This window comes from Diceros bicornis, chromosome 31 (assembly GCF_020826845.1).
Source record: "Diceros bicornis minor isolate mBicDic1 chromosome 31, mDicBic1.mat.cur, whole genome shotgun sequence".
Lineage (NCBI taxonomy): Eukaryota > Metazoa > Chordata > Mammalia > Perissodactyla > Rhinocerotidae > Diceros > Diceros bicornis.
The window spans coordinates 26097450-26115348 of NC_080770.1; the positions used below are offsets into that span (position 1 = coordinate 26097450).

The following is a 17899-nucleotide window of genomic DNA, read 5'->3' on the forward strand; positions in this document are numbered from 1 at the left end:
AGAGAAGCTATTACTTAGCTTCCCAAAGACCTGAGATCACCAGCAACAGAATAAGGAAGGAGAAGACTGGTAATAAAAATGTTATCACTCGGGGGTAGGGGGGTGTGTGTGTGTGCACACGCGCAAGCACATTTGTAATAAGGAAATGAGACTTAACCACACAGTAGCTGAGTGGACTTCACAGGGGTAACCACTGACTGTTTAGCTCTCCTACGTACAAGGAGAGGAGAAGGGATAGGACTTGTAGGCAGCGATCAATCTGGATAACTACTAGGAAAGTCTAGTCTACAAGATCTGCCGATGGATCCTTTTATTCTGACCAGGATCTCAGTACCATGTGAATACTAGCAAGTGGTTGTGCAGAGTTTTAAAGCTCAATTCAGATTTTTTTCCAAGATATAAATTTACACATTTAAATATAGTCCATAACAAATATCACTTTAAGCTGGGATACTAAGGAAATATAAATGCATACATTGGGAGCTATTTTTTTTCCCTATACCATATGCCTGTCACATGTTAAATGTCTCCTTTCTGAATGCCAAAAATTATCCAGAAAATGATCAGAGACAAAATAAAATCCCATAAGATATCATCTTACTTAAAAAATTACATCAACAGCATGCTAAACATTAAATATTTTCTTCATGGTCTGCAATGTATAGACATGTTCAAAACATATTCTTTTTTCCCCCGGTTTTATTGAGATAAATAATTGACATATAACTTTGTATTAATTTAAGGTGTACTACATAGTGATTTTATATATGTACATATTGCAAAACAATTACCACAATACGTTTAGTTAATATCAAAATTATGGAATGTTTCACAAATTTGTGTGTCATCCCTGCACAGGGGTCATGCTAATCTTCTCTGTATCATTCCAATTTAATACATGTGCTGCTGAAGCGAGCACCAACATATATTCTTTACACATGTGAATTAAAATTCAAGAAGTTTTTTTTTTCCCCTCCCCAAAGCCCCAGTGCATGGTTGCATATCCCAGTTGTAAGTCCCTTTAGTTCTCTACGTGAGCTGCTGCCACAGCATGGCTACTGACAGACAGGCGGTGGGGTTCCGAGACTCGGACGCAAACCCGGGCGACCAAGACAGAGAGCATGGAACTTTAACCTCGAGGCCATCAGGGATGGCTCCCAAGAAGTTTTAATAACAAGACAAAGGAAGAAGCAGTGCTTTCAATGCCTGGCTATTAAAGGGCCAGAAATAGTTGTTGGAATGCCCAATGACCAAATAAATGATCCATCAGCCAAGACAAAGTCCCCTCATGAAAAAGTTAAATTCTTTCACATTGTTCACTGGCTTGTCTTTTTAAATTCTGACTCTAAATTATTTCTCCTTGCCATAAAATGGAACGTCTTTTTTGATCTGTCAAATAATGACACTGAAAGGCCTGAGAAAAGTTAACCTGAAATCTGCAAGTTTTTATAAAATTGATTAATGCCTTCATCTATACTTAAATTATCTCTCCTTCTAATCAGATTATAAGTCATAATAAATTCAATTTCAAGCCTTCTTTGTTTGGATATATGTATACAAATAAGTCTTAATATTCTATGCATAACAGAGAGACTCCAACATGTTCACATCAAATTAAATTCTCTTTAATATCAAGTTTTACATAGGATATTTTAACTACGTTATTAGTAGTCTCACTTTACTTTATATGCATCAATTGGTATCCTGATGTCTGGCTATTTATACCACATACCAAGCACTTCTGTGAAATCTCACTATCTAAACTCCATTTCACAGCTCACAAGCTGTTTCTGGAGTTAACTCAATATGCTAATTTTAGGCCATCTGCAGGTGATAATTGCTGGACCGGGAAATTTTTTGTTCCTCTTAAGATATTGCTAAAATAAGGTTACCATAACTGGTAAGTTCAGTGGTTAAGAATATTAGAAAAGCGGTAGTAAACATGATTTCTATACTTGTTTTCTTCCGTGTTAGGGTTATTTCCAAAAGTATACAGCAAACAATTTAAATTGAATTCTTTCCTAAAAAGTGATCCAAGTTGCTGCAATAGTACCTCCACAACAAGGAAGCTTCAAATCCTTGCAGAAAAAACAAATGTTTCCTATTTATATAGATATATTTTTTAGTGACAATTTCATCAATCCTTGACACAAAAAAGTCCTAAAAGCCTAAAATCAAAAGGGGAAAGATCACTATCTGTTATATCACACCCAGATACTGCATCAGTAGGCAAGCCAGCCATAGACCATACAAATATACAAAGATAAATGAAAGTCTTTATCAATCACAGCTCAATTCAGAATTCCTTTTGGGTACACCATGTATTCAATTTCAAGAGTAAAATATTTACGGGTATTTATTGCCACAATTAGGTATATTCTGGCTGGGAAATAAATAAGAAGCTCATTTAGCTAATACAAAATCAAAATCAGTATTATTAGATCATCTAGTTAAAATACATAACAAAAAATACATTGGCTGGTCTAGAAAATTCTTGAAAATGTTATATTAAAATGATCTGTGGCTGAGATTATAAATGATTTCTTTTCCTCTTAGTATTCTTAAATATTTATCATGTTTTTGGCAACAATTTTGCATTGCTTTTGTAAGTAGAAAAGCCCCACAATTAATCTTATTTCTAAAAGAAATTAACATGAATAAAATTTTTTTCTTTCACTTCTTTGGCATCAGTAATCAAGAGTTGGTAGAAGGAAATTTATTTTATACTCAAAGCCAGTTTAGGTTTCCCCACTTTTTAGTTTAGTATGAAAACTGATAACACAAGCAAATTATACAAATTATGCAAATTATTTTGCAAGCAAGTAATTTATTTTTACAAGCAAATTATTTTTGTATCACATAACCTCTGGCAGTTGGTCATTTTTTGCAGAGAACAGAACAAAGAAAACACTACTGCTTGATGCTCAAAAAAGCAACCAAAACCCAAATGAAAAGATTAAAATTCAAGATAACCTAGAAAAATAAGAAAACAAATATTGTCACCTGTATCGCCATTATATATAAGTAGGATATAAAGCGTAACAACTTGCCCCAGAATCCGGGCAAAGCCCCCAGCATCCAGGCTGTTCACACTAATAGTAAGGACACCACAAATAGCTACTTTGTCCATTTCGGCCCTGCCCCAACCCCAGAGAAACCTGCTTGGAGTCAACAGGAGCTGCATTCAAGCAACCGAAAAATAAACCCACACAAATTAGAAGGAAATGGATGCAAATACCTTATACAAGTTTTCAATTGGGATCACTAACAATAATTTTAAAAATCACAGTATAACAGTGAAAAGAATTACACAAAGTAACAACGATGTTACACAATGCCTATTTGCCAGAAATTTGATGGTAACTCCATTGGAAGTCATACTAGAACGAAACAGCACACATTTCTTTGGCAAACTGTATAATTTGAGCTCTGTGGTACCAAGAATACAACTTAATTAGAAATTCTTAGAATCTCACCTGTATGGCTAACAGACTATTTACTGTGCAGGGGGTGAAAAGCTTAATTAGATAAAGTTTTTAGAGTGCTTTGAGATCTCCAAGTATTACTTAATTTTCCTCTTTGTTAATGTTTAAGTCTTTGTGGAAGTTAAGAGCACTCTTTGCCATTTCCCCCCAGCGCCATATTACTTAACCTGAAATTCAACCCTACATCATAAAAAACAAGGTTTTTCCTTTTGTAATAATTCTGATTTGATATATGTTAAAATATTTAACAAAAGAAAAAGAAAGAAATATTTAGAACAGAGGGTTGCATACCAATTAATAAAAAGGAATGTAAATCAGGGCTGGCCGGGTGGTGCAAGCGGTTAAGTGCGCGCGCTCTGCTGCAGCGGTCCCGGGTTTGCCGGTTCGGATCCCGGGCGCGCACCGACGCACCGCTTGGCAAGCCATGCTGTGGTGGCATCCCATATAAAGTGGAGGAAGATGGGCATGGATGTTAGCCCCGGGCCAGTCTTCCTCAGCAGAAAAGAGGAGGATTGGCATCGGATGTTAGCTCAGGGCCGATCTTCCTCACCAAAAAAAAAAATGAATAAAGCCATAATTTACAAACTCGAAACAAAAATAGAAATAATGCATATACCATCAAACAATGTTTTTCCAAGTTTAGCATACTACAATATGCTACGAGTTTCCATTACACGAATTTTCCCAAAATAAGCTGACTTCTCAAAAAATGACAGATTTGAGGAGGAGAAAATAATCCCTAAAGTTCTCAAAGAGATTTATACATTTTACCCATATGTAAGGCATTTCTCCTATGAACTACCTTTACTTTGAGCTGGAAAGAACTTTACAACCAATCTAGAATTACTCCTTCATTTTTTAAAGATGAAAACTATGGAAAGAGGAGTTGTCATGCAGTTTGGCAAACCCATCATTTTGTAGTTATGCCTGAAGCAGCCCATTACTGTGAGACTCTAAGGGCTAAATGTATCCAATAATTGAGAAATTTTTAGGAACATAATGATAGCTGCTTTCAAAATGGATTGAAAGACTCTAGATATTAACTTGGAATGTCTTCATCTAGAAAAGCCCTGGGTGGGGGGGTCAGTGGTGAGGGTCATACTCACCTTCCTACAATTTATTAGTTTCCTAATGTTGCTAACTTGAATTCTTCGGGCAGGGTGTGGGGGGATAAATTCTTAGCATAATCCCTAAATTAAATACAGTTAGGCTGCTGAGCAGAAATTTTTCTCATGGATTTCCAAATTAATAGAGGGCTCCCCCTGCTGGTAATGTGTCACATGCCAGAGGCAAATCCACGTAAGAAAAAGGAAATAAGTGTTTCTCCTGTGCTTTTCATCCATCCAAACACTTATTATCTACCCCATGGGCAGGGCACAGAATTAGGCACTTCTGGCTCAGTGACATACAGTGAATACACAGTGGTATCAGAAAGAAAGAATCAGCTTTTCAAAAGCAGGCAAAGGGCCTCATACTCCAAGTGCTTTGATTTCAGATCATCATAAGGATGAAAGAGACTGATTTAGTCAGTCATTCTAATCCTTCAACTACACCAAGCAGTTATTCAGTTTGAGTAGACTGAATACCTGGAGTTACCTGAACAGGGGAATGCAAACTCAAATGCCTAAAAGGCCCAGGTAGTAACATGCCTGAGTAAGGTAAGTCAGACAGTAGGGACCACTGCGGACTGTGGTAATCTGGAGAGCGCAGGCCTAACTACTTAGCATACTCAGCTGCTCTTCAGCTCTAACCACTTGTTGCCATGCAGCAGGTCAGGTCTGTGTTACTCGATTTTCAGATTTTTCCTAAGAGAAGCTAGAAATTTGGGTGTGAAATATCCCAATTTCGAAAACACTGCTTGAGCCAAGAAATATGTTGGCAGCACACAGACTATCGGTTTGCAGCCTCTGACCTAGAATCAGAAAGGGAACTTACCTTCTGCCCATTCCACTTCTGGCAGATCCAAAGATAAAAAGTTCTCACAATTTACTTCCATGTAAATATCAACAACTGATCTAATTTCAGCCTTCTAGGGCCTCATGTAGTAAGTGTGATCCTTATTCCCAAAGAATGAGAGTTTTTAGTTTTTTAATTCATTCATTCATTTATTCGAAAAGCATTTTTTGTATACCCGCCACAGGTGAGGCCCAGGGTTAGGAGATGGCATGGAGCTTACAATCTGTCGAGAGACACTCAACTAGAATGAAGGGAAGATATGCAGTGCGCAATGAAACTGCGTGGTTGAGAGACCTAATCTAGTCTGGAAGGCTCCCCACCCCAGCCCCACCCCCAAGTACATAATACTTCAGTTGAGAACTGAAGGATGAATAGAGTTAGTAAAGTGGGAGATGAAGGAGGCTTCCACGGAGAGGGAACAGCCTGAGGGTACACTAGGTTCAAGAGACTAAAGGAAGGTGCTTTGGCCTGAGCACAAAGTTAGAGGGAGAGAGACCTGAGGCGAAAACCGGAGAGGTGGGCAGGGGCCGAATCAGGTATGCCCTTCCCTATCGGTCACATGAAAGATTCTGGACGTAAGGGAAAGGAGAAGTCATTGAAGGATTTAACAGGGGTGTGATATGATCTGATGTAAAGTAACACTTTGGCTGGAGTACGGAGACTGGAGTGGAGGAAGACAAGTTGGATGAAAATGGCTGGTTAGGCTAGTCTGGTAGCTCCCACTGAGAAGTTTAGGGGCTTGGAATTTGGAAGGCCTCACTGGGGATGAAAAGAAGTGAGTTGATTTGCAAAATACTTAGGAGGTGAAACTAACTGGCCTCGATTAGGGGTGTGTGTGTGTGTGAGGTGTCATGCTTCCCTTCTCCACACTAAACATCTCTAGTTCTATCAACCACTCCTAACAGACAGGGTTTCAAGTCCCCACTTTGGATGAATATCTGATGAAAGAACTAAATTATGATGACGCGCTTAAGACTCCTCCTCCCCGTCCCAAGTAAAGCAAACACAGCTCAGGGGTACTTCACTGTAAGTGGAGGCTGTTAATAAATTTTACCTTGGGCCACACCTCCACCCACCTCCTTCTCTGCTCTAAGAAAGGTAATAAAGAAGGTTGGAACATCCTCTCCATTTGTCAGAATGGTAGCCTGGAAATTTCCTAAGGGATTCAGATGTAGGGGGGCCACTCCTGATAGTCCACCTTGTTCACCACGCCCAGCAGCAACTTCAGGGTCCAGTCCCATTAGAAGGAATGTATTGGGCCGGCCCTGTGGCTTGGCGGTTAAGTGCATGGGCTCCGCTGCTGGCGGCCCGGGTTCTGATCCTGGGCGCGCTCAGACGCACCGCTTCTCCGGCCATGCTGAGGCGCGTCCCACATACAGCAGCTAGAAGGATGTGCAACTATGACATACGGCTGTCTACTGGGGCTTTGGGGGAATAAATAAATAAATAAAATTATTAAAAAAAAAAAAAAAGAAGGAATGTGTTTCCCACCCTCAGGTAGGGGCCGCAGGCAGTTCAGGAAATATTGATTGTGCAATGTTCATCTGAAAAGGAGTGAGGAGTCTATGGTGTTTGAGGTCCTAAAACTGTCATTAAAGGAATCAAAGCCCAGTCAGGCCTAGAGAAGGAACGAAACACCAAATCTGGCAGATGTTAAAACCAGTGACCTCAAATCAGGAACGAACAACACGAGATCTGTGGGAGAACTTGTCTGTGATTGGTGTGGAGCTCAGCGTAGGACCTGTCTGAAACAGGACTTGTATGTACCTGCCTCTGGAGTCATGGCTCTTCTCCCATCTTCCATGACTTCTCTAATAGTATAACCAGTAGCAGGACAACAATATCATTTGCAAACTCTCTCAGTATTCTGAGACGGAAACCCCTCTGGGCATAAAACCGGAACTATTTTAGAAGAGTGGGATTCAGTATCTGGAGATTTAATTATCTCTAAACTACACCCATTTCTGGTCTGAAGGCCACTGTTCTAGAGGAGAAATAAGTGTTACTTTAGATTTTAGTCACAGAGCATCTGAAATCACAAGAAAAAAGCCCTGGCTAGTAGGACCTCTCTTCTAGTTTAAGGCCCACCTACCTGCCATACTGGTCACCCGTATAGAATTTCCACACCACTGCTCTTCCCACCTTGGCGCTTACCTGCTCTGCATGAAGCAAGAACCAGACTAAATTCAACCCTGAAGGATTTGAGAGCAAAACTATGAAGCATGCAACAAGGCTTCTCAACACCCCTTGGGTTACCTCAACGAACAGTATTCTGCCTGGTAAAAGGAAAGCCCCGTCAAGCAAGTCACTGAGAGGGAAGAAAGGAATAAACCTAAATTACTGGACAAGATGAAAAGAGAAATAATCAGAATGGAACTGAAGAGGTAGCCTGGGAGACTGGACTCTATGATTACACATCAGGGGTCTATCTGTAGTCAAGACTATTCTGGTTAATATTTCTTCCCCAATATCCTTCTGGGCCACTCACCACCACTTCATCTGGTGATGATGCAATTCTTTTGGTCAGGATATTGCATTTTTATTCTTCTTCTATTGGAATGTGGGACTTACGGGATTTTTATGATCATCTGACCTACCGATACAGGACAGGAGCACATGGACCAAGCAATTATCCTGGACCAGAAGGAATGTAGAGCCAGGTCATTCAATGCTCATGGTGTAGCACAGGACTTACAATAAGATGCTGGGGCCCCACTCAGCAAATGTTTCCAAATTAGGGGCACAAGCCCAAGGTCACCAGGGCAAACTAATTTCTCCAGTCCTTCCTGGCACACCTCCCAGCCAGTCATCCCCTATTACGTGGCTTGGTGAGGAGATAAAACTTGGACCAATATTGATGGTGCGAAGAGGATGTCCTCTTTCTGATATAAGCCTTTTTTGATACATTCATTGTGGCACTAGGCTGCAGACATCCATGCCCTAGTTCCCCTGATGTCCAGCCACCATAAAACCCTGTTAAGATTCTAGAGCCAGACCAATTTTCATCTTCTTTTAAGTTACCCCAGGGCTCCAAAGAGCCATTGCTACTGAACACGTAGCACTGGCCCTGGCACCATAACACAGTCAACTGAAGGACAACAGGCACAATTCATCAAAACATGCGATAGAGCCAATCACAGCAGCACGAAAGAACACCAAACCAGGAGCATAATACAAAAAACTTCATCAAGGTGAATGCCCTTTTCTCAGTATAAATAAGATAAACACATATACCATAAAATACATACTGCCATGTCACTCTGCCACTAGAACTGCCTTTCTAAAATGTACATCAGATCACATACCTCATTTCTACTTGAAGGCTTTCTATGTCTCTGCATTCTCCTGAGCACAGCACTCAAGTTCCTGCACAATCGTGTCCTAACTTACCTCTCCGGCCTTCTGGCTAGCCACAGCACACCACTCGCCTCCTGCTGCTGGAGTCAAACCATTTTCATACCCGAACGGTCACTAAGTCAACTGTGCGACAGAGATGATAATACACTGATCCTGCCTATAGTACAAGGACGAATTGGTTGTCCTCCAGATGTTATTAATTCCATAATGCATAAATCAAGAGTTTTGAATTGTTTTTCCACTAAAAGGGCATATCACAAAGGTACAGGAAACTCCATATTTACAGTCAAGATAAATTAAAGAATGACTATTTGGCTTAATGAAGAAGTGCTGTAAAAAGCAAACTCCCTTAGAGCTTTGCAAATGGGATTTGACTTGCAAAAAAGGTTTACCTACAAAAATTTGAAGCGCATATCCAGCTCTTCTGCCGGTGACACTTCCTATCAATATGGTTCACAATGTGATATGATATGTTTAACAAGTTAGCATTTGTCTCCACTAACTCATTTCATAGTACATATGCCCATGTGAAAAAAGAAAGGGGAAGAGGACGAAGGAAGAGGTGGGAGAAGCCTTTTATAGTTTGTCAAGAAATTAGGACTGGTGCCTCATTATTTCATCATTATTTTAAAACCACTGGAAGACATTCTACAGTGCTGTTGGGTTTGTGCTGCTGTATCCATATTCCCCCCCTGCACTACTCATCTTTAAGCAGGACATGAGGTGATCACACCAGCGCACGCTGATCCGTGCTCAGACGCTGCTCAAAGGATGCAGTGTGTGACCTCGGAGCACAGCAAGCTGATCGGTTCTCACAGATCAAGGTCAGGACCTTGGCCTTTTATCATTAGTATTCTGCACACTGCCAGCCAAAAATGCACGTTTTGGGAGACAGAGGAGGCCAGGCATTTATACTATAAGGGTATACAAACATGTAAGCACTGACAAGCAGGAAGTTATAGGAGAAAATACTAATTATTTGAAGTAAAAACCTTACACAGTGTATCTGACAGAAGAATTAAAATTATCAGAAGACAAATTTGTAGCTAGTATAACAATTCTATAAAATAACATTTAAACACTTGAACATGATTTCCATCATTAACTCACTACAATATATTATGAAACACAAGTATATGGTTTTAACACTTATTATTATTATTATTTTTTGGTGAGGGAGAGCAGCTCTGAGCTAACATCTGTTGCCAATCTTCCTCTTTCTGCTGAGGAAGATTAGCCCTGAGCTAAGATCTGTCCCCGTCTTCCTCTATTTTGTTTGTGTGACGCCACCACAGCATGGCTTGATGAGTGGTGCACAGGTCCACTCCCAGGATCTGAACCTGTGAACCCCGGGCAGCTGAAGCAGAGCACACGAACTTAACCACTATACCACCGGGCCAGTCCCAACACTCATTAGTTTTAAGCATTCAGCCAAATGTACTAGAAAAGATTATCAAAACAATAGTACACATCAGTCATTATTTCAAAAGGCAAAACCACAAAATATATAAATTATAGACTAGAAGGAGACTAATTTTGATTAAAAAAACTTTGCTTACTAAAAAATAAAGTCATAGTTGCACATATTTACTAAAAATCTTTATCAGCTCTGAGTTTAACAAAATAATAGTAACCTTTTTTAGAGCCCTTACTATGATCTGGGCACTATTCTAAGAGCTTTATACAAATTACCTCGTTTAATTCCCAGTACAATTCTGTGAGGTAAAGAGAATTAATCATCTTCAATTTATAGACAAAAAACTGAAGCACAGAGGGTAAGTAATTTGCTCAAAGTCATATAACTAGTAAATGGTGGAGTTATTTAATTAACGTGAAACCTCATACAGATTATTGAAGAATGATTACATTTATGTAGGTATGCCAAGGGAAATACTTTTAAAACTATACAGATATATTCATGTTAACCACATTCTAAAAGCATCAATTTTGTGCGTTTGGGTCTTGCTCCAAATCTACTCACAGATCCACTTGTTAGTAGTTTGCCTCACTTAAACTGAATCTTATGTGAGAAAAAGCCTTGGTTAACAACAACAGAAGAGATACAGTGATTATTTGTTTTATAAAGTTATTTGCCATATTACTATATAATTCATTTGAGGTACCTTTAAGTAGCAAGCTACCAAATGTTCTGTGGAATGTATTTATCAACAATGTAGCTTCATTTTGGTAGAGCTGGTTTACCTTCATCAGCCGTACTGCTAAGATCATATAAAAACTGAATTGACTAAACACTTTAAAAGCAACATGTTGGACGAGGCATAAGATTTTAGGGTTCTTGCACTTGAAATCAACCACGGAAGGGTTATGATTTCTCAGAACATGAAGACACAAGAAGAATTTTTCTCTAAACATTCACGAGAGAGAAAAAGACCAAGACTATGCCATAAAGTGAACATTAGTAATTAAGTACTTATTTATATTTATCTGGTCAATCCTAATAGTTTTGAGTTAAATATTTTTTGATTTCCTTAAACTAGTACATAAGAGTTATCGAAAACGGATTTGGCTTTTCCATCCGTATGTTCAAATTTCAAGTATCCATGTTGCCCATGGAAATTCTGCCTCAGGCAAGATTTTCTGCTGGTCTGGTTATGTATAATCAAGGTATGGTATCTTACTGTAGTTACTGTTAAAATATAAGGAGAAATGGTGCTCAGATGCTCATATTTGCTAGCTACTCTCCCTTTAGCACATATTAGCTGTGGTGTCTCTTGTCGGCATATACAAGTGACATGGCTATAATGCAGGCCTAGCAACTAGAAACTAGAGTAGTTTTTATGTAAAAAATCAACTCTCATTACTTTGTAGTCCCATACTCCCCATACAATGCTTTACCACAACATTTAACTCAAAACGTTACATGTATCACAGGGGATATGAAATAGAAACAATTTATAAGTGATGAATTGCATGTAGATGAAAACTTGGTACAAATAAATCTTTAGTCTAAATTACTTTGTATAGTCCCAGGACCTACCATCCTGTTTGCATACAGGAGGCATTTAATAAACGTTCAGTTGTTAAAAAGTAAAATCGTATGGGGCCGGCCCCATGGCTTAGCGGTTAAGTGTGCACGTTCCACTACTGGCGGCCAGGGTTCGGATTCCGGTTGTGCACTGACGCACTGCTTGTCTGGCCATGCTGAGGCAGTGTCCCACATACAGCAACTAGAAGGATGTGCAACTATGACATACAACTATCTACTGGGGCTTTGGGGAGAAAAACGGAACAAAAAAAAGGAGGAGGATTGGCAATAGATGTTAGCTCAGGGCTGGTCTTCCTCAGCAAAAAGAGGATTGGAATGGATGTTAGCTCAGGGCTGATCTTCCTCACACACACACACAAAAAAAGTAAAATCATACAGACACCTGTTTGGTATTCAGTTATTTCCACATCCTGAAGACATAAGGAAATAGATCGTCTTCATCTGGAATACATACTTACATCTAAACAAGAGTTAAGTGAATTGAACAAACAGATTATATCAGTTTTTTTAAATAGAAAATAACAAAAAAGGATGACATATTTATAAAGAAGCTGCTTACCTTACAAACAGAAAGAACATTGATATTTATCAGTTTCTTGATGGTCTGCAAAAAAAATATTGGTAACTTTATATAGATTTGATAATGGAAGTAATCATATTAGCTATATATGTAAGTGATCTAGAGATGCACTGCAAGTTTCCCCAGATATAGCAGAGACCTTGGAAAATGAGAGGCGCTGGGGTAGAGATGCAGATTTTATTTTACTCTCTACCAAAAGCAGCAATTCATGCTAATAGGCAAAATCCCCGTATACATGCAAGCAAAATCTGGAAGCAAAAAGACACTAAATCTAAAATAAATATGCAATTTCCTCTCTGCTGACATGAAAAGGAGAAATTATTGAATCTAAGATTTTCAACAATTTTTAAAAATTTACATATTCCTTCAATGATATGCTTTTTCTACTTTTTATTAAAGAATTGTGCCTGCATCAAGGATATACCTTTCATTTTGGTAGAGCTGGGTTACCTGAATCAACCACATTGCTCTCTATTAACATATCTGTGATTTTTAAATTGATATTTAGAATCCTGATACTTAAAACAGAGCTGTTTTGATGGAATAATAATAAAAATAAGAATAATAAAACTAGAGCTATTACTGAACCTGGCACTTTACAAACGAGGCTATAAATATTTTCTCATTCAATCCCTCCAACATTCCTGTAAAGCTGCCTATTTTATGGACGAGGGAACAGAGACTAAGTATGGTTGGGGTCACCCCCAGGGTAACTCAGGCAGCCAGTAAAAGAGCCAAGGTGTGAACCCCGGGCAGTTAGCCAGACTCCAGTGCTCACAGCCTGAACCATCATACCATACTGCCTCACCAAACCTGCACGCAGTCTTTTTGTTACCATAACATACAAAGGAAGACTTACATTGTCCAGGTCAGGAAGGTCCAAAAAGTATTCAGGATACTCATATGATATTCCCACGTTGTTCACTGAAATAAGACAAGGTCATTAGCTGGCTAACATACATATTTTATAGATTTATTGAAATAATGGGATTAAAGATATCAAGACTAAGATGATATATACAATTACATAACATACTGTTTATGGCTGGAGTGACCTTTCCCATATCTTTCTACCCAAATCTATCCATGTATGGACAGTTCCAACGTCTCCTTCTTCATTAAGCCTTTCTGTACCTACCACCCACCCCTTGACAAAAGGACTTTTTATTCACCTCTCAATTTCCATATCCCCTTGGAGTGTGTGTGTGTATTTTCCTCTGTAACACAGTTATTTGTAGATACTGCTTAATCTCCCTCTAGATCTTAAATTTTCATAGTGTAGTACAAAGTGCAGAGAGTACTATAGTGCAGGAGCCTGGAAACTTGAGTTCCACTTATAACTGTTTCAGAAAATGTGTGACTTGGGGTAAGTCATGCATGATACGCATCTCAGTTTCTTCATCTCTAAAATGAGAGCTCATTTAATCATTTAACAAATATTTGCCATACACCTATGTGCAAAACGTGTTACAAACTAGAAAATCCAGAAAGAAAACAGTGTTCTGGCATCGAGGAGCACACACTTTAGTAGGAAGAGAAAGCCACTAAACAAAAAGAATTAAAACAATTATTTCGGGCCAGCCCCGGTGGCCTAGCGGTTAAGTTCAGCGAGCGCTACTTTGGCGTCCCGGGTTCGGTTCCCAGGAACAGACCTACACCACTCGTCTGTCAGTGGCCATGCTGTGGTGGTGGTTCACATACAAAAAGAGTAAGATTGGCAACAGATGTTAGCTCAGGGCAAATCTTCCTTAGCAAAAAATAAATAAAATAAAATAAAACAATTATTTCATTACAAAGTACAGAGTACCATGGGAGCCTATTCCTGGAAAGTCTGACTTCCAGGGAAGTGAGTGAACAAAGTGGGTCAGACTAAATGTCTCCAGTAACCATCCATCACTTCTAGATGATAAGCCCTGAAAGTCAAGGTCATATCCTAGTCTTCCTTGTCTCCTTGCTTCTCAATCACCTAACCTAAGGTTGGGCTCTAAGACAATCAAGAAGCTATGATTAAATTGATACATAATTAGGTACATGATGAACACTCAGATATACTATGGTTCTCCCTAGCCCTGGAAAGACAAAGACAAACTTAGGAGCATTTGCAGGAGCCAAAAAATAAATAAAATATCTTAGAATTTATTTTAACTAAATAAATAATGAAATGGATTATGTATCTATCTATCTATCTATCTATCTATCTATATTTAATCATCACACCAACCATATTACGTGGTTCCTTTTATTAGCTCCCTTTTACGTATTAGGAAACTGTAAGTTCACAGCAGTTGCCCAAGGTCACAGAGCAAAGTACGGCTGGGATTCAAATGCAGGAAATTCGACTCAAGAGGCTAGACTCTTCACCACTACAGTAAAGCCATCATATGCCTTCATCAAGTATTCAGTTCAGAAAAAATACCAGTAATAATTGGATAATAAATAGAAATCTGATAGTAATGTTTCACAAAACTGTAAAGTATTAGAAAAGAAAGGTTTCAGTAGCAAAAAGATAATAAAATTATGATCAGTCTGCTAAAGCTTATAAGGAATTGTGCCAGATGAACCTGATTGTAGTAAGAATAACTTTTCAATAGACTAACAAAATTAGTAGTTCAAGGGAACTCAACAAGGGTTCTATATTTAGCAATTAGCCAGCCACTTGAGGGTGTGAGGCTCAAGATTTTACTTGCAAAATTCGGTCAGGATGGCTTGAACAACATCACTGAAACCTGTCTGAAGATTTGTAAGCAAAGGATAGCAGCAAAGCAAACTGTATTGAATTAGGATTCATGCTCATCTGAATAGGGATAGTATCTAAACATAATTAATAATAGCCTGTCCAAATCTATTTTTATTTTATTCAGTAGTTTCTCCACCCACCAAGGGTTCTAGGAATCGATTCTATAAAAGATTAACAAGTAAGCCATTAAGCTGAAGGTGAAGCTTTATGTCCACTTGACTTTAACCATCTACAGAATTATCAAAGATGAATAACTTATTTACGGTGTGACTAAGAGAAGATGCTACACATAAAATATTCTTTACAAAGTCAGTTTAAGATAACAGAATCTTTGAATCTTTGAGGAAAGGTTTGGCCAAATTGTAACATCCCTCAGTAATTTTTTTTTTTTTTTTGGTGAGGAAGATTGGCCCTGAGCTAACACCTGCCAATCCTCCTCTTTTTGCTGAGGAGCTAACATCCACGCCCATCTTCCTCCACTTTATATGGGACGCCGCCACAGCATGGCTTGCCAAGCAGTGCGTCGGTGCGCGCCTGGGATCCGAACCGGTGAACCCCGGGCCGCCACAGTGGAGCGAGCGGACTTAACCGCTTGTGCCACCCGGCCGGCCCCCAACCTTCAGCATTTTTAAAAAATTCCATCACGTAGCTCAAACCCCATCTCCCTTCACTCTCCCATATCTAGAGCACTTTCTATCTTCAGATTTCTTTCTAGCCCACAGAAATAGTAATGCTCTATTTCAAAATGCTAAAGAAAACTGAATCATGTAATTATATTTTAATCATGTAATTTTATTTTAAAATCCAGATTTGAGTTTTTTTTAAAAATGTGGGAACTGTGTAAGCAGCACAGTTGACTTTGCAATCTTAACACGTACAAAGTCGAGCTAAGGAAGCCCACGAATAACTAAGCAGGGAAGTGTTCTTCTGGTTAAGGCTGCGCTAACAATAGAAAGTCTTCAGATCTGTCTCTGTTAATTGAGCAAAGGACAGCCATCGAAGCTATCTACTCACACAATGAAAACGTGAACATCTGTTTAACACAGCTCTAAAAGAAAACATGTTCCACACTGAGAACCTTAGCCCAAAGAAATAAATAGTATCATGTATAAGGGCTATGATTTTATAACCAAAAATACACACAGGAAAAAGAAATGTTGAAGCTGGAATAGATCTTGCAGAACATTGACCCCAATTTTACTAGGGGAGGTACATGCCAAGGTCACGCTGGCAATTTGTCATATACTGGGGATTAGGATCCCTAAATCCCTTCCTGTTTTATTAGTTGCACCTTTTGCTTGTGGAATATATGATATTCATAATCTCTCCACAATAGGTAATCACTTCAGAGTGCTATTATTTCAGAGTATAGAGAAAAACAACTGTTGCTCTCAAATAGTTATTTCCATAAACTGCACTATAGTGCAAATCTTTTGGAAAAGGAAAACCCTTTGCAATTTTATTTTGCGACATTGGGTGGCAGCAATAATCAAACAGCAGGCAGAAAGCTTTCAGGGAATTGGAAAAAGAAGAAAACAGGCTCTGGGTAGGAGTAAAGGATGGAAATATTTCCATTATAATTTAATCTCATTAAGAATGGGTGCATGCAATGCCATCTTTAAATATTACAGGATTTGTTATAGGATTCACCAAACTGAACAATGCCACGAGTTGTCTCAACATCTCAACATTATTCAGAGAGTTGAAAATCCCTTCTAAATGGTAGCATTTTCAACTGGCATTAAATATCTGTTCATTAGTGAGGTTCTCTGAATTCTTCAAGTGAGGCACCAGAGACAGATTAAAAATTTTTATTCAGTGACCCACAAAACCCTCTTACTCACGTAAAAGACACCGTGTCTTTCTGAAAAACAAAGATGTCCGTGTAATCTCAGAGTTCCAACCACTACTCCAGTAATCACCACAGGACCATGAACAGATATAAAATCTTTCCCGTCAGTTTCTCATTGGAGTTCTAAGACTGGGAAGAGCTCAAGGGAAGAGAGGAGGCAGACAGAGGACAGAGGTGAAGAAAGACCACGACCAAGGACAAGGTAAGTAAGTGGACAGGGAAGGAGCTGGCTACAGAGGAGCAAGCCTAACAGAGCTGATCAAGACCTGTAAGTGCGCCGTGCTCAGCACTGCTCTCCATGTGCCCTCACCGAGAACTTTCTAAAACACCCATACTGATAAGTACTGTATTTTAAAGACTCAGAAAATCCACAGAGTAATTCTGAATGTTATATACATATTCTAAATTATATCATACTGCTGTCTAAAAATGACTTCCACATCTCATACTTAAAAAGAAAAAAAAAAAGAACATACACAAGATTTCTGTTTCTTTTCAATTCATTTGCTGCTTCTGACCTTACTGGACTTAGTATCCTTTATCAAAACCAGCTGCTATAGAAATAATGATGTCATTAGAAAATCAGATATTTGGTATCTGGGTTGGGCATGAAGGAGGAGCAAGTAACAATAAATTAGAAAATAAATAAATTAGAAAATAAAAATCCATTTGAACAAACACAATAATAACAGATGCAGGCAACCACACACAGATCATGTCCAACCTGCTGCCTTTTCCAGATTCATCAGAGACATAAGAAATTAAGGTGGTTTAAAAATACATTGGCTAATGGTTGGGCTTCCCAATAGATATCGAACTAATGCAAAGTATTCTCTATTTCCTTCTCATCATATCAAAGTAGAAAATGTTACGTTTACATTTCAGCCCCATTTGTGGTTATATACATTAATCCAGTTCAAGTCCT

General features: G+C 38.8%; 1 protein-coding gene and 1 non-coding gene across 2 annotated transcripts in view; both read right to left on the reverse strand.

Moving 5' to 3' along the window:
• HSD17B12 (hydroxysteroid 17-beta dehydrogenase 12) overlaps positions 1–17899 on the reverse strand; it is a 149209-nt gene that overhangs the window by 28737 nt on the left and 102573 nt on the right. The window contains exons 5-6 of the mRNA XM_058527111.1: positions 13245–13309; positions 12365–12409 (exon numbers count right to left, since the gene is read on the reverse strand). Of these exons, the coding sequence (XP_058383094.1) occupies positions 12365–12409; positions 13245–13309 (110 nt within the window). The remainder of the gene's footprint in view (positions 1–12364; positions 12410–13244; positions 13310–17899) is intronic.
• LOC131395885 (U6 spliceosomal RNA) lies at positions 814–919 on the reverse strand. Its single transcript, XR_009216389.1, has one exon. It is a non-coding gene; the product is annotated as a U6 spliceosomal RNA (small nuclear RNA).